This window comes from Ctenopharyngodon idella, chromosome 17 (assembly GCF_019924925.1).
Source record: "Ctenopharyngodon idella isolate HZGC_01 chromosome 17, HZGC01, whole genome shotgun sequence".
NCBI classification, from domain to species: domain Eukaryota; kingdom Metazoa; phylum Chordata; class Actinopteri; order Cypriniformes; family Xenocyprididae; genus Ctenopharyngodon; species Ctenopharyngodon idella.
This window is the reverse complement of record NC_067236.1, coordinates 9,650,540-9,672,885: the sequence shown is the minus strand read 5'-3', so window position 1 is coordinate 9,672,885 and position 22,346 is coordinate 9,650,540. Positions and strand designations below refer to the sequence as shown.

The following is a 22,346-nucleotide window of genomic DNA, read 5'->3' as shown; positions in this document are numbered from 1 at the left end:
CAATAACACATTCACATAAGCAATACCGAACATGGAACAGACTGAACAAAAGGCTTAAATACACAAGGGAGCAATCTACGGAAAACAGAACAGGTGTAGAGCTAATTAAAAACCATGGAAACAAACAAGGAACTAGAACTGGTTTGTATCAGAGTACATTGTGTTTTGCATGTTAATATGAATTAGAAAAGAAAAGTTTTGTCCATTTACATAACTCGCAATAGTCCCAAAATTAGTTTATCTCCAGTAACGGGTGATTCTTTAACACTTAGCCATCGGTGTTAAAATTCAAACATTATTAATTAGACATTAGTATGATGTGTTTTTGTATCTCACCTCAGAGACACACACAACGTTATGGTAAATGAATCCGCCTGTGAGGCTGCGGCCCGTCAATACTCTTTTGAGCGAGAGAGTGAATTCCCTGTGACCACACAGTGTGCCCATTGTTCTGCACTAGAGGCAGCTGGGTATCAAAAATGCCATTTATCTCCTTATCTCCCTTTACTCACAGTTAACCTCATCTGTGAAGACCAACAGAGCTACGTCAGCAACTCTGGAACAGAACCCTGCTCTTGTCTAAACCAGGATTTTAGAAAACTCTTCTAAAACCTGATCAAGTTGTTTAGAGTTGTGAACTTTTTTTGTTTTTGTTTTTTTTTCTTTCCAATTTTTAGGAGGACAACAGGGCCACACATAAAAATGTATTCATATTTATATTAGAATACAGTAATGAATACATTCTCTCACCATACTTATATATTGAAGTGAGAAATATAAACATTTGTCTAAATTACGTTTTTACCTTTCCGCAGGTAACCCAGGTGTGGTGGGCTTCTACAAGACATACATGTGGACATTGTATCAGACATTCCTCCGGAGATATCCAGTGTGGGCTGTGAGCCATGCTGGACATTGTATGCCTCCAGAAACCTTCGATATGATTGAAGGTGGGACATCTTCCTCTTTTTATACACTACATGGGCAAAAAGTATGTGGACGTCACTTTCCAATGATCTAGATTTGGCTACTTCAGCTATAATATTACTGACAGGAGCATAAAATCAAGTATGCAGTCCTTCTAAAGGTGTAAACGTGATCATGAGTGACCTACATTGAGGCAAAAGGAGTACAGTCATGCAATTGGTTGACATACCGTATATTCCAATTCTGTGGGTTGTTCATGGACTTCTAAGTAGTTTGTCTTTTTAAAGGTTGACACAGATGAGTGCCAGCCTTTTCAAATGTGGACTATATTACAAATATCTGTGTGCAGATGGTCAAAATGATGTTATTTTCTTCTCATGAGCTAACATTTAAGCCTGTATTAACTTTTTGTGTTTACATAAATGTCATCGTGAAAATGTGCAGAGTGACATCATAGATCATCTGTAGAAACCACTGTCTGTTTGCTCTCCTCTGACTCAGCATATCATCACCACTGTTATGAGTCAGTAGATGGCAGCAGATAATTAAGTGTCTTCAGTTATTCAGAAGAATAATTATTTATCATTCTTTGCTCACCCCGCAACCTTTGAAGACACTTTTTTAGATGGTTTTGCCCTTTATTGCCGTTAATATTATTAATAATAAATAAAATAATTCTTCTTCTTATTATTATTATTATTATTTTAATCAATAGACTATTCCTGTATACTAAATCCTATTTATAATAATGAATCTTATTTATATTTATATATATATATATATATATATATATATATATATATATATATAGATATAGATATAGATATATATATATAGATATAGATATAATATATTGTTTTTTTGTTTTCGATTTTACATTTTTTGCATGATTATTATCAGTGGGACTAGTGGTATGTTTCTTTTTCTCACAAAATTTCAATGATGCTTCAGGTCTTTGTATATTTACCTAGCCTTGGATATCTCTAAAGCTCAATTGAATTTGTTTTAATGGTACCTTGGAAGCCACTCTGAAACCAGTTTACTTTGGAGTTGCTGTACCTTCATGCACAAACAGTACCTGTGATAGTTACTGATATAACTGATCGTTATAGGCACAGCCGTACTCTTAAAGACTGTTTTGACTGATATGCTGGTTTGTAGTGTCTGTCAGAGTACGGGATGCTCCTCACGGAATCTTTTCACAGAGCACACAGTAAGGTGGAATGCATTCGGGACTGACGAACGAGCCAAGTTGTGTCTCCCTCCTCTGCCTGAACCAGTATATGACAGTCCGGCATGTTCATCCATAAAGCAGCATGGACGTTTTTATTGAGCTTGGTACGTGGGAAAGACATTACCAAGCCCTCACCTGTAATAAGACAAACCACATGCAGATGGCTAGGTTTTCCAAAAACAGCACTTCTACTGGCTTGCTTGATGGATAGGAAAGTCTAGGTGAACACTGGTCACGTTAGCTGTCCGGATAAACAAGCTGCAGGGACCTAGTATGTTTTGTTGTGGTCTGTTTGCCACCTGATCAGCAGAAATTACCATAATCAAATCAGTAGATCTGCCAGAACAAAACTTCCTGAAGAGCATCTGAAATTTCCAGCAATCTGAAATGATCTCGTAGCTCATCCAGTATAGATTAATATTGTTACAATCTTAAGTATCAAACAATTGCTTTTTATTGTGAACACATGGAATACTTTTATCGGAATTATAGTCTTAAAGTATTCAGTGACAGACAGCTGATCTCTGGCTCACACAAAAGACGATGACATCCATTGCTGTTCATATCATGTCGTGCAATCACAAGCTGGATGATTAAAAGTCAAAACTCAGCAACGGATTCAAATGTGCCAAGAGTTGACAAGCGGCAGGCGTTTGCCAAGGCAGCACAGATGAAAGCAGGGACACAATTAAAAGTTAAATTTCATTTCCCCAGTCTCGCTATTTGAGTGACATTCTTGATTACCATCAATGGCTGTCTTAAGCGGGGCGGTATCAAATATATTGGGCTTTTCTTTCCACGGCACATTGTCTTGTTCATCTCAATGATCCATCCCTCATCATGTTCTGCCATTTGGTTCGCAGATGCCCCTGTCTTAGAAAATAGCTGCTTGTGTTGCTCCTCATTGCTGAGGATGTAGTATATCAGACTGTAATCAGCTAAAAACTGCCAAAAAGGTCTTAGAAAGCTTTTTTTGTTTATTTAATCATTTTTTTTTATGTTAGATTAAACTGTTTTAGTGATTTATAGTTTGGATTTTCCTGTGTTTCCTTCAGTAAATACTTAGATACTTAAAGGCTGAAACAGCAATGTTGGCTCAACAAATGGCATGGGTTGAGGGCGGGAGTATCTGTTTTGCCACCCAATGACAGATAGGGGTAAGTTCAAGAAACCTAGGTTCATTTTACTATTCTGTTTATGGACAGTACTGGCAAAAAATTTTAATTAATTAATATGCAGTTTGAATGAGGGTTATTATCGTATACTAAAAACTATTAAAAACTATTTTGTCAATTTCAATAAAGCTGAAATAAAATAAACTATAAATATTAAATGAAAAAATTGAAATAAAAAATAAACCTAAATTTAAGTTAATAAAATATGAAAACTAATTATATTAAAGTAAAAATGAAAACTATAAAAATAAAAGATAATTTGAAATATTAATAAAAACTATAATAGTATATAAATAATAGTAAAATAACATTGTTTGAATAAAAAAAAGTTAATTATTTTCAATTTAAATAAATGTACATCTTTAAATTACATTAAAATATGCCATTCAAACCATTTGAAAACATTGTGATATTTTTATTATTCACTATTATCATGTTCCATATTTTAAAAACTAGCTGATTGTAGAATTCTACTTGATGTTTTCCTTAAAACCGTGGCGTCACTGACTTGGGTGTCAGATCTGGTTTGCGGTTTCTTCTTCAGATGACCCTTCAAACAACTTCAGGTTTTCAAATCCAACTTCCTTCTCCAGAAATCACTGGTGGCTTTCCTTGTGAATGCTGCCCATTGATTTAATGCTGTTCAAAGAGCACTTGGTCAGCCAGCGGTCAGCAGCAGGCACAGCCATTCGAACCCACAGAAACCTCATTTCGTCCAGTCCAGCACAGCCATAGAGAGACTTAGAGTTCATTGATGAGATCTTAAACTCCCAGTGCCAAACACTTCAGTCCCTTTGGCAATAGAGGGCTGGATTTATTTAATGGCATATATTAAGTAATATTACATCCCTGTGTCTTGGAAACATAAACAAAAGCAGGGGGAAACGGTAGTGGGGTAAACATGCCAAATCTCTGTGGAGGAACTGTTTCTGTGGTTGGCGATTTGTGATTGATGCCTTTTGATTACAGTAAAAATATCTGTTAATGCAAACACAGGGAACATTTTGGACTCTGCCAATGTCAATAATCCTGCCCTGGGTCAAGCCGTCCTTCAGACCTACATATCTCATTCATTTTGTCAGAGCGTGTTAAGAGAGCTACTAATCAAAATCTACTTTCCCTTCTCTGATATGACTAAATTACCCTCTATTTATGCTCAGGCTATTAAAGTAGGCATAAAATAGGAATTTCCCTCGTTCTTGTAAGATTGCCTGGGGTATAGTAAAAGGGAAATAGATTGTTCTAAGCGGTTTGGTTGATGTGACCCTTTGTGACCAGTTGTAGTCAGGTTAGGTTTCATGTTTGTCTTGCTGATTGGAGGCATAGGCATTGGTGGGAAATAAATTGGCCCTTTTTAAACATTGCATTCAAAACAAAAGTTATCTAATAACTCTTTGTAATGGTTGTAACCATTAGTTGTTTTTCATTTTCTATGTTAAACATGGCATTTTACATTAGCTGCTTTTTGGTTGTCTTTGGCCTTAGAGACTGATGTAGGTCTTACGCTCTTAAGCATACATGCAAACAACATTCTCCTGTGTTTCATATACTTACAGTCCTCTTTTTTTAAGATCCTCTGATCATACTTAAAACAGCAAAAGGACAAGCCCTCGGTATCAACCCATTTTAATCAGTTACACCACTCTGTTGTGGTTTCTTTTGACATAAATATTCAGTAACTTGATCCCAGGATGAAACATGCACCACACATTTATTGTACATTTTTGAGAGGGGGATATAATCATTTAACAGCCTGTTCCCTATACATCGCTTGCTCTTGCCAACAGTTCATTATTTTTATTTTTTTGAGGAATTTGTGTTTGCCATATGTTGCATAAATGCTTTTTTGGATCCATTACAGGTTGTTTTAATTTTGTTCCTGTTCCATATCCAGAAGGATGTCCAAACTGACCCTATAGTTTCTCTATGCATGTTATTGGTCTTATTATGCATAATTCAACAGTGCACATTATCTAAAATAAAATCAAAATGTTACAATTAGACATATAGTTATTTAGTCGTTATATGCTACTTTTGTAGATACTGTAAATCAGCATTTCTGAAATATAATGGTTAATGTTAATATAATTACGATAGTAATAACATATATCAGTTGATTTAAAAAGAAGCATTAACATTGCGATATGTTGAAATGCTTTTGAAGATGAACTGGATTTTTAGCATCCTTAGGAATATGTTGTTTCATGCTTGCTTTAAACTGTTCTGAGTGATACTGTATTTGTTATTTGATTTATTTCTTAACACAATACAGGCAGCTAACAAAAACAACTAAAAAGTATTATTAATATTATAAAGATAAAAAAGAAGATAAAGATAAAAAATATATAATATAATATCAGAAGAAGAATTTTTTTTTATAACCATCTTTCCAACAGTTCAAAATTGCTTTTAATGTAGGTGAATTTAGGTAGGTCGTTGTAGCTGGATGTAGGTTTTGTATATTTAACGTGTAGGATAGTCTTAAATGTTCATGAGGTAATCCTGAGAGGCCACTCATTGTGTGAACTGGTCTCATTGGTGTTTGGGCTCTGAGCTCATATAGTGCCCTTCTGTGCTGGTAGATAAACATGTCGGGCCCCTTTGTAGGCAAACTTCAGTGGGAACCTTCGGAAAAAAAATCAAGATCAGATTTGGAAAATGGGAAATGAGGGGTAAGGAGTGGTTGGGGAGAGCTAAATGTGTGTGCATGCACAGGTCACTGACTTCTCGGCTCAGTGTCTGATCTCTCGCTTATATTCATGAATGAAAATAGCCCTGGATTGAGAGCCTGTCAGTACTTTTAAAAAAATATTATTGGTTAAATAGTTTTTCCTAAAATTATGTGTATGCTGTAGAGTTGATCCCCTTTAAGGTCCTACTCAGTATCCTAAAACTGTTACAATAACCAATAAATAGTAAAGACATCTCTTATGCTCACCAAGGCTGCATTTATTTGTAATAATACTTCACATCATTTTACTGTATTTTTGATTAATTTAAAATAACTGTTTTCTATTTTAATATATTTTAAAATGTAATTTATTCCTGTGATGCAAAGCTGAATTTTCAGCATCCTTACTCCAGGCTTCAGTGTCCTCCAGAAATAATTCTAATGCACTGATTTGGTGCTCATTTCTTATTATTTTTAAACATCTTAAACATGTTATTATTAAAACGTTTCTTATTATTATCAATGCTGAAAACATTTATTGAGTGTTTATTTGAAAAAGAAGTGTCTTTACTGATCAATTGATTAATGTGCCCTTGCTGAATAAAATGATTAAAATCTTTATCTTATCTTATCTTGATCTCAAACTTTTGAATGGTTGTGTGTATAACATCAATATTTTAGGCAAAACAGCTTCTGTCAGACAGAATGCTAGATAGAGCAAATTCAGACAGTGGTTTGTGAAATCATCATAACTCATAATACGTCAGCTGATTTGTTTGGTTTGGTGAACCTTTCTCATGTCAAAAACGTATCCATGTTTATGTTTATAAATTGTTATATCTTGTTTATAGCCACAGAATCCATAATCAAGTCATATTTTCTCTCTTTTACGTCACATGTCATGTGACCTTGATATGTTGATGTTTGGCAGTGAATTTGGCCTAGCAATTTTCCATCAAACCCAAAAATTAGCTTTAAACCGCAATGCATATGGCACACAGAGTTTTGAATCTTGTCTCAAGCCCCTCTTAATGTCTATGTCTTTTTTTCACCCTGTCTTATCTTATCATTCTTGTACATCCACTGGTATTTTATGCAATGAAAATGATTTAACGTTTTGAACTTCTTGAATGGGTTTCATTGGTTCCTCCTCTCTTCGGCTTCCTTTTTATCTCTCCTGCATGTTTCTGTACCTTAAGGTCATATGCACTCCTTTTGGTCTTAGTGGTTCCCCTCCTGCTACTCCAGCCCTCCCTTCTGTTTTTTTTTTTTTTAACTCCATTTTTATCTTCTATAAAGATGTGCAGGTCAGTGAAGGTAGCAGATCTCTTTTACTCTATTGAACACTTCATGAAAGCAATGAAAAAAATTGATATTCTTGCAAAAAATATAATTAATTTCTAAAATCAAACACTTTTTTTATTTAAAAAAAATAATAATAATATTTGGGAGCGTCCTTTTTCAATATGTTGCCTGTACAGCAATTTATAAAAATATGTTAATTTGTCTTTCAACAAGAGTCCAATCCGAGGTAATCTAAGAGACCCTTAGGATTTGTTATTCCAGCACTTCTCATCATAAAACAAGTCTAAGTAATTAGCCATGTGCAACTACGTCAGTTGAGATATCTTTATTATTTTAGAAAGAGGAGAAGATGCAGTGTGCTCCAGAAACCATATATTGTGAGATGTCTCATGAAGGAGCACTTTGTCTATTTATGTCTTGAAGCTAATTTGAGTTATTTCTCTCTCCCCTCTGGTACTCCTCTCTCCCCTTGTCTCATCATTAACAGTTCTGCTCTCATAACTCATCACAGTGATAAATGGCTCAGCCTCACCCCACCTCAGTCCAGCTTCTTCTCTCTTCTTCTTTCGTTCTTTTGTTTCTGCGCAGTCCATTGTCTTTCTAATTCTTGCCCTTTCTCAGGTTCATATGGGTGAATTCAGCACCTGTAGGAAGATATTAATATCAAAGCCTGCCAAGCATTATCAGGATCTCCAGTTACTGCGATTGTTCAATAGAGTGTAATTTTACTCCTTTCCAAAGAAATAATGAAGAACAAGATCAAGATGATGAAAGAAAACTTCTTATATTGAGCGCTTAACAATTTAATGTGCCTTCTGGATCCTTTACAGTTCACATTCAGCTGTGATCGGAGCTCCACAATCGATCAAACTAAGCAGCTTTGTCTAATTATATTATTTGCTGTATTTACTAGTTCTAGGTCATGATGAAAGTACTGGCAACGGTCCTGGCCACCATGAGATGATGTACAACATTGGGTGTATTATGAAAGCTTTATTCTGTTTTTCCCTATTTTTTCTTCAAAGATGCATCTGTGACGGAGAAGGAGGATGTTTTTGGGCTAGACGGGCAGATTGAACACAAACTGGCCTTCCTTCGAAAGCATGTGCCTCGGGGCACCAACCTGCTGCTGATTGGCCACTCCATCGGTTGCTACATCATCTTGGAGATGATGAAGAGAGACCCAGAGCTCAAGGTATAAGCGCCTGGACGAGAAAGTATTCACTGAACTAAAATGCGGCTAATGTAGCACACACCCTACAAGTTGCTGGATATGGTCTGTTATTTTTTATAAATAATTTTATAGAAATTAAATGTTGTAACACAATAAATGCATTCATCTGATTTGGAACTTAAACTGTTTAACTTAAACGAATTTAGAAATTTCAGCACAATTGCGTGAAATTATATCTCAAAATTACATGCATATTTTCCCTCATCTTAAATTCCAAATTAGATTTAATTTCATAAATTAATATAATCGTGTCTCTTGTGTCCCCCCCCCCCAAAAAAAAAGATTTGTTGCGATTATTCACACTTATTTACATCCGTAATAAACTATATTTTTGCTTACTAAGGTATTGCTCATTGTGAATTGAAAAAAGAGGTCACCAATGACCACTGACCACCAACCACAACATCTTTCCTGTTTCAGTGCCCTGTCAAAAAACTATCCACTGATTCTGTTTGATATACTCCACATTAAACAGTATGAATAAGTAGAACCACCACAGACCACCTGAGCTTTTTGTAACTTGGTGTTGTCACCTCAGCAAGACATTGCCAATCAGCAGCATAATAAAACACTTCTGTTCCCTTTACTTGCTGTGAAAAGGTCAGAAGATTAAATAACATGGAAAAGAACCTTGATTTTCTTTCTTCCACTGGGGTTTTCCTGCTCTAAGATGTGCTCCTTGTCATTTTTATTTTCAAGCAATTTCTCTACCCAGAAATCTTTTCCTCCTTCTCTCTTAACCTCTTTTTTTTAGTAATTCCCCTCACTGGTGGGGTGTGTTTTCCTCCTGGCAAAAGGAAATGGATTTTAGCTACATTTAATGGGGCCAGTGAAGTTATGTACCCCTTTTTTGCAGTGCGATAAAAATATGTTCTGATAGTTTTGGAGACAATCCACATCCAAACCACTTTTAGTGATTTAGTTTAGACCTAAGGCTAGTCTTTTTTCTCTTTAATGGTAACACAACCTCCTAATCACACTCATCGATTCAAAGGTCCTCTTTCATAATCTATGAAAAATATGCTCATTCCTGGTCATTAAAACATTGCCAACCATGTAGACCTTTTGTCTCTTTTAAAATTAGAATCTGTTCTTTTTAAAATATGGCTAATTAAATCCCTTTTACAATGTACAGATATGGCATGGCTCAAAGCAAACATGGACTAAAGGAGAAAAAGATTTCCTCTCCTTCCAGATTGCAGGCTGCCAACCTGGTGATTATGCCTGGTAACATATGATGTGTGATAATCAGAAACTGTTACTATGGGCTCTAGATATTTATTTTGGAATAGAAGAGACCAGTCAGAGTAAATGATGGTAGGGGCTTCTTTAGTGCACTTCTGGAGGAGAAGGTTTGCAGATTTCAGCCTCAGACCAGAAGCAGCATGAGGTAGGTTGGAAAACCTCCCTAAAACTTGAAGAAGTGTTTGATTCACTGCACATTGAGGTGCTCAATTGTTTGTCTCTGTCATGAGTCCAGTTCAAAAGTCTTCCCTCTTGCCTTTAAAGTACTTACTTGTTGTAACAAAGTGACACCATATATGTGCCAGTTGTTGAATAGACAGTCTAAAGAGAGCAGTTGATTTGTTGCTTAGATGTGAGGCCGCAGCAGGGATTGGAAATCTACAGGCCTTTTTCCAGCCGACACCTCAGCTTGAGGTAGAGCACTGGGGGCCATTAGGTGAGGAAAGTGCTTTATAACTGCTCCTGCAGCAGCCATCGTGCCATGTGCCCTGGGAAGGTGATGTCATTTCCTATGTTGTTTGCATAGATTTATTATTTTGTGTGTTACAGAAGAAAGAAAATCATAGAGGGATGAGTTTCCCAAAAACATCAACTATGGTGACAATTCTGTCATTACCAAGATGCTTCAACGATTCTGTGTTTTCCAAACTAATCAACGAACATCTCCAACCAATCTTCAGCGAACATTGGTAAACAGCATTGCGAAGTTGTGTGGTTGGACCTTCAGCCCTCGACCTTTGCCCCAATCAAAGACACCTGAACCAGCTAATCAAGCTCTTTAGGATCACACAGGCAAGTTTGGAAATAGTCTTTGCAGGGCAGTGGGTGTCCAGGAGCAGGGTTGAAGACCTGTGGAAAATTTCATGATAATATTCTTTCTGGATAGGCAGCTTGCTAGGTTTTGAGGTGCACACATATTTCAAAATATGTTTGCACCTTGATTTTTTTTGGATCCTTTCAGTCCAACAACGTGCAATCACTGTGCTACACTGTGTTGATGAGATACACGTCGATTCAGTGAGTTGCTAAACAAAATACTGGCTCATCTGAACAAGACGCATTCTGTGTGAGAGCCGAAGGGATTCTTGAAAATGCTTGCTAGGAAGAATACTTGATGAGTCCTGTCATTCTCCTAAGTGGACTGATGGCATACTCTAGTTCCCCTGACACAACAATGTGTCTTTCTCTTCCTGGATGTGAGGACTTGGATGTGTGGGTTAACTTGTGGCGAGTGTGTTTTGCAGTGTTCTGGGTGGGCCTCCGTTCAGGGAGCAGAGGTCAGACCGACAGTCCTGAAGTATTGGTGTGATTTCATACTGTACTCGAATAAAACATCGTTACAGTCACAGCTTGAGCCAAACACAAGCGTAAACATTACAGCACACAGCCCTGGCTCAGATTACCCTCACAACATCTCCAGATTTTAAAGCTCTCAGACGTGACCACGGACTGTCCAGCCCATTGGAGTCACACGGTTGAGAAAACACAAGATCATTTTTTGCTGTTGTTCGGTCTGGCATGCAAGTTGTAGCGGTTTCCCTCATCCTGGCAGAGTTTGAAGGACATGATGGCCTGGCCTGGTGCATTCATTCATCAAAATTAAAGTGACATCATGGGATTTCCCTTCTGGGATCTATGAGAAACTGACCAGTCTTTTTCAGGATTGTAGTGACAAGGTGGACTTTTCACACACTTCCAACAGAGTTCATTACAACTCCTCTCCTCTACCATGCCCATTCCAGTTGGGAGCCTGGCTGCAAGGCAGCAATCGTAGGGACGGAGTAGTGCTGACGTGAGGGTTTGCATCACATTACCATTGAGATACTCACTTAGTGAGTTGAAAGAGATGTGGTCTGGACTGCCGTATGATCCATCATGCTGTCTGAAGCTCCAGTAGATCTGTGCATCATTAACATTCCTCCACTATCAGATCGCACCCTCACATCACAGATCCGTGGAAGTCAGATTGTGACGTTTAAACTCTCTTCGCCCCTTCTCCAGATGCAGAGTGCTCCTTCCCCCTTCCTGACCTCAGCAGTACCAGAGAAGAAACCTTCTAGAAGTAGAAGTGTGTGTGTGTGTGTATGACTGGCCGTCTGTCTCTCTGATTAAAGAGCCACTCCCAGAGACTCTGTCAGATTGTTCTGTGTTCTCTGTTACATTCCTGTGACCTCCAGGAAGAGGAACTGCTTCTTGTCAAAAGCACTACTTGCACATCAAAGATCACCTGCTCCGCACACACTCCCTCTTCTTCACCTTTCCCGCTCTCTTTCATTGCCTCTTTCCTCTCTCTCTCTTTGTCTGACAAATGATAAGCATCAGGATGACCAGTGCAATAGCAGATGAAAAGCATTATGTGAGAGGGTTGTATGCTTCCTGTAGCCATATTTGGACTAGATGGTTTCGTATAGATTTATTAGTGGCTACTATCACTAATACTATTACTCGTACCTTAGCAGCTGCATAGTACACCCTAAAACACCCTAGAAACTGCACAGCAACAAATCATCTTAGCAATTGAATAGCAACCTGCTAAAAACTGCTCAGAACATCTTACCAACTGGATAGTAGAGTCTTAGCAACCACCATGTTAGCAGATTTTACAAACACCATTCACATTCACTCCAGAAAATGTAGTTTATAGTTGGGTAAACTGTATAGATTTTTTTTCTTCACACATATAAACAGAGCATCTAATTTGATCTCCATTCTGAAATTATCTCTATTGTAATTGTTATGACAGAGGAACTCTGGGATGTGAATCGCTCATCCATTTGGATTTTGATATCTTTCCCACTGACAGCAATAGATATTTTGCAGTTCCTTAAGGCCCATTCAGATGATAAATTCAGCGGCAGCAGAACTTTGCCTGTTCGCCTGTTGCCGGGGCGTGATGAAACCAGCACTCTTTCAGGATTGCAGAACTAGCTGAGTTTGAAGTTTAGTGGTTTGAAGTTGAATAGATTGCATTTGGCACTGCTGACAAAGAATTGTGCTGGCTATCACATATTTTACACAAGAGAATTGAAGATATTGCACTGTTTAGTTTCATTGAAAAATACTTGGCTGCAACTGCAAAGGATTGTAGAGACAGATGAAGCACATCCACTCTGTCTTACTCACTGAATGAGTCTAGCTGCCTTCTACTCAATGGCCAAACAGAGGCAGGTGTTTCCTGTTTCTGGAAGTCTCTCTCTTTCCTCTCTGTTCCCTCCTTCCCTTGTCTCTCCTATCGATTTCATAATATAGCGAGAGCACAGACATGTCATTTTTCATAGCTTTATAACTCTTAAGCATTGAAATTAAGACATGTAATTTGTTACGATTATAAGTGCTTGCGATGCTGTCATAAATGTAATGCCTTACATCTCAGTATGTAATATTTTGTTTTGCTGGTCTTGTTTTTTGACAATTACTTAACTTGACCAAATGTAAATGTGCCTAGAGAAAGCGCAGGAATTGAAATAGTTTTCCTGACCCAGGTTCATCTCAAAAGTCTCCATATGTACTTCTCATCCTTAGGTTGTAAAGGCAGTGATGCTCTTCCCCACGATTGAGCGCATGGCCTGTAGCCCTCAAGGCAAGGTCATGACCCCTGTGCTCTGTCGACTACGGTACGCCTTCTATTTGCCCATTTTCCTGCTCTCCCTCCTTCCAGAGAGGCTGAAGTTCAGCATGGTGCGTCTGGCCCTGAAGAATTTATACGCCGTGGACACCTCCATCATCCCATCCACCGTCAGCCTGATCAATGTAGACACTGCTGGTGAGTTTCCTTGTGTTCTCAACTGTAAACTATATATATATTTCTGTCACGACAACTGTCTGAGTGTTTGGCATGGTAATGTGTATGACAATGTTGATATGTTTGGTCTTGGTGGAATAGATCTGCTACGCTGCTGCTGCTTTTATTGTTGCTGCTGCTGTTGATTATTGCGGCTGCTGCTGTAGAGCAAGTACGGGACTTGCTACTGCCAATACATACACAACATGCTGCTGTGAGCAAGTAAGACATGCTGCTGCTGTACAATATAGCGTACATGAATTACCCGTAGCAGATCTATACAGGTGGAGCTGGGGAAGGTGGAGGGTTTCTGAAAGTGTGCTGCACTGCTAAGGCAAATGCTACTCATGTATTTAAAGGTTGAGCATGCAAGCTCATTGGCTACTGATACAGCAGGAACCAATCAGCTGTGTCCTATAGATAATGATGTGATTACGAGCAGGTTGAGTTAAGGACCTATTAGCCTGCGCATCTAGAGTTTCATGACAGAACTTTGTATGTATGTATATATATATATATATATATATATATATACTGTACTGTACTGTACGGCTCATAGCTTGGTTTAACACATTTTACCATAATTTATCGTTTATTACATAATTTGAATCCATTTCACAAATTTTCTGCAGTTTGCCCCCCTTAATCAGGTTTTTTGGCTCAGAAATATCTACTGGCATAGGTCATTTTTTTTCTTGTTGGGATGCATCTCAGCGTGTGATAATCTTTTGCAGCATCTGTAATATTTTGAGCACTAATAGACACTGCTAAAGTGTAACTCTCACACAACCTTTCTGTTCACCTCAGTGATGTCCCCTCAGGTCTCCATTTCCATCTCTCAGTTTGGACTGTGCTCCAAAGATCTAATCCTTGTTTCAATGAGGTGCTGAAACCTTTCAGAAGTTCATATGTTGGCATCCCTCCAAACCTTGACTGTTCAGATGCGTTGCTCTCTCTTTTTATCAGGCGTATATCACCACTTCAAAGATGATTCGGCCGATTTAGTTCAGATAAAGTCGAGGCCGTAGAGAGGGAAAACGCAAATAATATTTGAGTGGCAGCCAAGAGAGCAGTATCTCACAATGTTTTGAATAAAGTTTTATTTATCATAACTCATTTTTGATCTCCAGGGCTTTCTGTAGATGAACTAATGGTGCAGATGAAGTGTTGTGAGTAGGAGTAATTAAGAGGCCTCTCCAGCGAGCAAGAGAGCGAACGGACCGCTAACGTAGTCTCTCTCTAGGTGAAAGGCTGAGTGTTTTCCCTGTCTGTCCTGGGAGGAGAGTGATGGATGTTGTGATGGCCAGAGAGTCTCTGCCAAAGAGGCCTCAGTAGAGCCCAGAGGCATTAGTGTGAGCTCCACTCTCTAGTCGCTCTGAAGAACCAGTTTTCTCGCTCTCTCGCCTTCTTTTCTCCTTTTTGTCTGTTTTTTTATGCTGTCAGCTCTACCTTTAGTTTCCTTCTCCCTGTGTTGCGCAGGGATTTGGAGTTTCGCTTCTGACAGTGCTTGTAAGCATGCTTTTAATCATTAGCACTTCTCATGTAGTGTCAATTGGAATGGATTTAGCTTTTTTTTCATCTGAACAAAATGTTCAAGTGCAACATTCTTCCCCTTATTAAAAACTAACAAATGTTGGAATACTGCTGCAAGGAAGTTTAATCTCTTGTTATTCATCGAGAAGGCCAGGTGGTCCTGTATGTACACATGTGCATGCGTGCGTTTTGTACCATTGAGTGCTGGCCCGTGGCTGCATACGAAAAGCTGCTCTGACTCTCTGTCTTGCATTACATCCGTAATTAATGGCGAGTTGACAGACTTAATTAAGAAAGCATGTTGCTATTAGCTGGAACTTCCTGGGCACATTTAAGGATTTATTTGCTCAGAAATCCCTTTCCTTGAAACTGAGAATGTTGATATTTTGATGTTAACTGCATGTGGAGCATGCACACAATGTCTGTCATGCAGACATCAAGGTTCTGCATCTAGGAGCGTAAACGTCAATGAGGCGTGCCTGCTCGCAGATCCGCAGGGAAAACGGCTATGTAACGCTCTCTAATATGCTTTATCCTTTCAGTAGTCTGCAACACTCCACTTCACTTCACACAGCTTCTGTTTTCACTCACCTAACCACTTATGCCAGTTCTCATGACATGGTTTTTATGATTGAACACTTTTGCACTCTTCTATCCAAGCTTCTGTTGGCCTAATTTATGAGAAGCAGGAGATTTGACCTACCATCTTTTGGAGATGCAGTTTGAACTCCTGTCTTCAGTTCCTTTTGCTGTTCAGATCATAATTTGACTCACCTGGGAAAGCGGGAAAACAGAGCGTGGCGGCAAGTAGCTCTCTTTCCTCTTAGAGCGGAACAAAGTTAACATCGACCTGATTTTGGAACCTAGAGGCTAAACTCATGAACTTCTTATCTGCCACCTTACTTTTGAGTCATATTCACTTCCTCCTCCGGCCACCTGTTTCAGCTTGAGAAGTTGGCTAATATGTGGAGCACCTTTTCATTGGTAGAATTATAACTGAACAAAACAAAATTACTTGGCTGTTGATCAATTGTTGTTTCTTCCTGCAGTTTCTGTTCATCATAGATTTAAAAACAATGGGAACATCTAGCAGTGCATAACTGTGACTTCCTTCTTGTTTTTTCCATTGTGTCTCAAAATCTTAAAGGGTTAGTTCACCCCAAAATGAGAATTCTGTCATTAATTACTTACCCTCATGTCGTTTCATACCCGTAAGACTTTGGAACACAAATTAAGATCTTTTTGATGACAGAATGCTGTCAGATTTCTTTCCATAGATAGGCAGTTTAAAATAGTTGACTTAGATTTAAAAATTCTGTCATCATTTACTCATTCTCATGTTGTTCCAAACATGTATGATATTCTTTTTTTTTTCTGTGGAACATAAAATAAGATATTTTAAGAAATCCATGCAATGGAAGTCAGTGGTCACCATAACAGTTTGGTTACCAACATTTTTCAAAATCTACTTTGTGTTCTTTAGAATAAAGAAGATCATACAGGTTTGGAACGACATGAGGGTGAATAAATGATGACAGAATTTTTATTATTGGTGAACCTTATGCATCCTGGCAGTAGCCATTTGATATTTATGAGATAAGGCATGATAACCATAATGCTCTTCCAAGTCTAGGCATGATCAGTCTATTTACTTGCAAATGTTCGTATCGTTCAAGACCTTGAGAATCAATCAAATGGTGCATTTTGCTTGAACAAACAAAAGTTGTACATCGTCCTTCAGCTTTATAAATGACTGAGGCAGCCATACCAAGAAGTAACCTTGAAACAGTTTAGTTACCATGTCATGGAAGCTACAGTATGCTCGTATTTGCCTGCACATCACCATTAGATGGAGCAGGACACAATAAAAAGATTCAGGGCTCAATGTGGCACCTAAAGAAGGGCATCTTTGAGATACTCACTGTAAGAGTTATCCAAAACAAACAGGATCATCTTTTGATGAGACATCTCTTGGAACAAATTCTGTCCTTTTTTTAATTACACTTATATAATCTTGTTGCATCTGTTTTCATTGTTAGAGTTAAATTGCAATATATTTGGTTTTGACATTTTTATAAAGGTCTAAATGTCATCTATTGTGTTATGTTGTTGTCTGTTATGATCATAGAACTGATGAGAACTTGATGTTTGATTTTATTATCTGTTAAAGGTTTGAAGGATGAGGATTTTCACATACAACATTTACTCCATTTGAAAATCATTATATAATAAAATCGAGTGTCGGGACTTGATCATCTCAAAGCTAAACACATAGATTCCTGATTTTCCACACTTCGTAGAATGTTGTGCTGCCTGATATTGAAGGTTTGTCATTTTATGACATTGTGTCCATGGGCTAGTCATTTATATTATCTTTATATTATTATTTTATTTGAGATCCAAGAACCACATCTGCAGCTCTTTTGCTGGCCTAGAGGGTTGTAAAAATCCCTCAAAAATGTGTTTTTTTTTTTTCTCATCCAGTATGTAACAACAGTCATTTTCTCATTGTGGTTTTTGATATGTTGCAGAAGGTTGACCTTCCCTAATAATAGGGCCATGCTGAAATTGTAATTTCTTTAGAACTTGTTTACACAGTCATAAATACAGTAGTTACTGTATAGTTAATTTCATGACCTAGGCATCAGGTGTGATCTGTCATGAAAAAAGAACACAAGCCACCCCAAGTGTCGAATAGGAATATCCTGTTCATTAGGGGTATGAATGAAAAAGTGATGACATGATAATGCAAGGTTTGTTTATCAGAGTAACTCCCCAAAATTTCTGCTCTCCGAACTGGCAAATGACTTTACTTGAGATGCAATGGATCATGGCCACCCACCTTGTGTTCTTTTCAAAGTAATGAAAAAGAAACCTGTATTGTATTTCAGTTGATGTGGCTTTCTATTACGACATGTGTTATTGAATTGGAAGGGAGAATATAATTGTCACATTCATTTAGCCCTTTTAAAGGGAAATAGAATAAAGAGAAGCACATTGTGACTCTGTGGTCTGTGCAAATGATGGAGAAACTGGATGATACGCTGTGTTTTCTGTGTCCCTGGACTTCAGACAGTTTTGCTGTCATGAACTTGTCTTGTTTGTGTTACTAATGCAAAGTGACTGGAGAAAAGTAGTAAATAGATGGTTTTTGAACCAATAGAAGAGTGTGTGGTGTAAAATAAATATCAACAGGACAATTGGGAAGTAAATGCAAAGAGTAAAGAGGCACATTAGGCACAGTGGAAGAAGAAAACTTTTTGTTCCCCATCTGCATCTTGAACTGAACAGGATGAAACATTTAAAAGCTATTGTTTGTTTGTGAGGCTCCTTCTGCTCCTTGAATCACTACAGTCTTTGGCAATTGATTTTTTTTTTTATAAATCTTTGAAGATTAGACATTACTTTGATTAGTTGTTGAACATTTGGCTCAATAATACATTTTCGTCACAGCTTGAGATTGCACTGTGCATATGGTTAGTTGACATTAAATACATAAGGGAAGTTGACAGTTTCAACATATACATTTACTATATGGCAGCTTTTTTCAAAATGAATAAATTCATAATAACTTATGTAGCATTTATGAGCTACATTAATTGAAATCTTGATGTTAATGAAGAAAGTCCATGGACACGTTATGTGTCACCTGCCCATCTTGATTTTGTGCCTTGCCACATTGAGGCACCCAGGATGCTCATAGGAGACACTGAAATATCTGCACGCGTTTGTCTGTTTGCGTCTTTGTGTGTCTGTGTCTGCGTTTTTGTGCACAGATCACTGGGCTCTACCTCTCCAGTCAGTTGTTAACTAGGTGCATGTGTGAGGATGTGTAAAATTGACTGGAATGCTGTGCCCTGCCAAACCCCCCAGCCCGATACCCCCGTGGAGATAAGTGAGATAGAACAGGGGATGTCTCGCAGATCACTGCCCCAAGACTGGCACACCCATCTCCCTCAACAGATCTCAACCTCTCCATCTATTTTCCCCTACCTTCTCATGGGTTTTTCCTGCTAGCTGTCATCCCTCCTTTTTCGATTTTTACAACACTTTAATTTACAGAGTGTATTAAAGGACTGTAATGATTATGATGGACTTTCTGTTGATTAACTGTCATACAAATAAGGTTAAAATGATCTATTTTGTTCATGTCACTTACATTGTATGTTTACACACAACTTAAGTGGAAGTCAATTATTTACATTAAATTAGGAGACATAAAATGTTTGATTTAAGTGGTTTTCTAAACTAATATTTCATAGGTTTGAAAAACATGAATATAGTATTTAAATGTTAAAATTAAATGTTAAGTCCACTCTCCATTCACACTCTTGATTTTTTTTTTTTTTAAGCCCAAACACCTGAATATTAATAATAGTAATGTTTGTTTATCTATCACAGAATGATTCTGTTCTAACTTTTTTAAAGCTGCAGTCTATGGACCAGATTTACTAATAGCTTGCGTCAGCGCAAACCCTCTTTTGCCGTTAAAAAACTACTGTCGGGATTTACTAAAGACACGCAGTGCAAAATTAGCGCTGAAAAGGTGTGGACTGAGTTGTTTTTGCGGCTGACCTTGTTGCACATGCATTTGTAGGAGTTTCCCTTTCAGACGCAAAATTTATGGGAGGAGAATATTTAAATGAATCACGCAACGCGATTTACTAATATTTGCGACATGGCTGCAATTGTTGGCTGCAATTGTTGCTGCTAGGAGGAGACACGCAGAGAACAGAAAGCGTGTGGTAGAAGGGAGAAAATATTTTCCATTTGTATTTATTTCTTTGGAATGCCAGAGGAAGACGTTATCCGAACACATATATATATATATATAATATATATATATATATATATATATATAATAAATATATATATATATATATATATATATATATATATATATATATATATATATATTGGCAAACGATATTATATAGGCTACGTGTACGTGTACATGTTTGTCAGATTACATGTAACAAGTTGCGTCGCACCTGATGAGAGCATCAGCGTCAGGCATCATCTCTGCTTATTTGTGACCTAATGCTAATTTGTGTTGCTCTTGTTAGATTGCGTTGGTCATTATGTAAATGATTTGACTGTGTCTGTGTTCTTTAATTTGTGTTTCAGCAGTAGATCACGCGCAAAACTTGCCACTCCCATCAGTGCATTTGTGGAATTGCCCTATTTAGTAAATCTGGTCCTATAAGTTTTGCCATCTCTGTTTGAAACCTGCAATTGCAGTTATTTGCGTAATCTTTACGTGCGTTGTGCGTCGGCATGGCTCCTCAGCGCGAATGAATCTAATGTTTGTTGTCAGTTACCACATCGGTGATACTGTACTTCGGAATCACAGATTCTATGTCTTGGAAGTATGACCAAAATAAGAATTTTCACTGGAAAATGTCATCTGAAGGAATAAGTAACAAATCTGCCACTTTTGTTCTGACCAACTGAGAAAAAAAGCATTACAATAAATCGTGCTGCCAATGGTGATTAAATCTAACGATCGCTTAGCTCGGATCACGTCAAACCATGCAAATTATTATTATTGTTATACTTTGTTCTCAAATTGTTAATGTTAACAACATCAGCATTGCGTGACTATGTGTAGTGTGTATTAGCGTTACCTGTAGATTTCAGTCTGTAGCCACTCCACAGTCCGAAGTCTTTTGCTTTTGACTACGGATTAATCTCCAGTTGTCACTGATGATTGTCATTTGGACCTTTCTGGATTACAATCCACCATCAAAATAAGTTTAATTATTCCAGCTGCTGTGAGAAAAGGCTATAAATGATCTGCTATCAGCAGCATCCTCACATGCCATATAGCCTACTAGCTAAGACTCCTTCTTCATGTAAACAGACGTGACTGAATGGCGCAAAGACGAACGGTTGCATGCTCAAATTTCCAGTGGAAACCCACTCGTACCGATTTAATTATAGAACATTATTACAAGCTTACCGTTGTGAATCGGGCTAAGGTAAGGAGATAGTTTTGAACACTGGCTGGTTATGTACTTGCTCAAAAATTGATACTGGATCATTTTTAACCAAAAAAAAGTTACGGACTGCAGCTTTAAGTATTTTCAGCAATTCAGCTTTTTTCTCTTATTTATAAAAAAAAAAAAAATGTGTTTTTAATATGTTCTTCATTCAAAATCTAAAGAAATGCTCCCATCTCCTTTTTGTTTTCATTGCAATTCATTAGATTGTTATTTAATATAAAACAGAATTGCTCTGCATTATGCTCTGCATATTGGATTGCTTTGCACTCACAGTCACAACCTGCATGATTGATTTAGAATGAATCACTCTAAAAGTACCAGAAATATGTTCAACTTAGAATGTTCTTATTATGCAGTTATCTCACATAATCATGATTTGATCGAATAACTGCAACAGGCCAACCTGATTATTTACTAACATACAAAGATTCTTGTGTTTGAATCATAGGGTAAAGGTAGTGAAAATGAAGTGAACTTTACTCTTCTGTTAAACCCTCTAGTTTCAACATCCTCTGATCCAGTTTACCTCAGTGGGTGGAGATGTTTGTGATGTGTTTAGTGTAATAAAATTAGATGCCTTAGTAAGTCTTCTATGTGTTCATTGTGTTCTATGGTAAATATTTGTTTGCACCTCATCTCAAATGACTTATGTCTCCCTTTAGTACACATCAAAATGCAAAGGAAAGCTTACATATAACTTTAACATTTATTTAGAAGCAAACAGCAGCCAACCCAAACACTTAAGTGACTCTGCAACCTCTCTGATGCTGGGAATAAAGAAGACATTCTACCATGAGTCCCTCTTACTCACTTCTTTGAAATTTGACTGGCACACTCTGTTTTCTTTTTTGTGCAAAGGCATGCATAAGGAAGTTACAGATCGGAACTAAAGCTAGATTGGTACACTTTAATGATCGGTTGTCATGGTCTTGCTAAGGAGTTTAGCAACACAAACCACACCTTAAGTTGTTGTTTGTTTGTTTTTTAGCATGTTGCTAGGCTGTTGCTAGGGTTCTGGGGAGTTGTTTTACTGACTCAAATAAAAATAACTCGCCTCCAAGTCTCTATGATATTCTGCATGTGTGTAGTATGAATACAATCTGGACATACTACATCCGCCATGTTGGCATTGTCATGTGACCTACGACATCAGATGCACACTTCAGAATCTCAATATAAGCAGTATGTCATCTGGGTATTTTCACGCTTTTATGAATACTTTGGATTCAGACATGG

The 22,346-nt window shown here is 37.6% G+C and overlaps 1 protein-coding gene across 3 annotated transcripts in view; it reads left to right on the top strand.

The window, feature by feature from the left end:
- The window catches only part of ldah (lipid droplet associated hydrolase), a 43,816-nt gene that overhangs the window by 13,274 nt on the left and 8,196 nt on the right, over positions 1-22,346 (top strand). For all 3 annotated transcript variants that reach the window (XM_051868763.1, XM_051868761.1, XM_051868762.1), the window contains exons 3-5: positions 816-950; positions 8,338-8,507; positions 13,314-13,554. In XM_051868763.1, the coding sequence (XP_051724723.1) occupies positions 816-950; positions 8,338-8,507; positions 13,314-13,554 (546 nt within the window). The remainder of the gene's footprint in view (positions 1-815; positions 951-8,337; positions 8,508-13,313; positions 13,555-22,346) is intronic.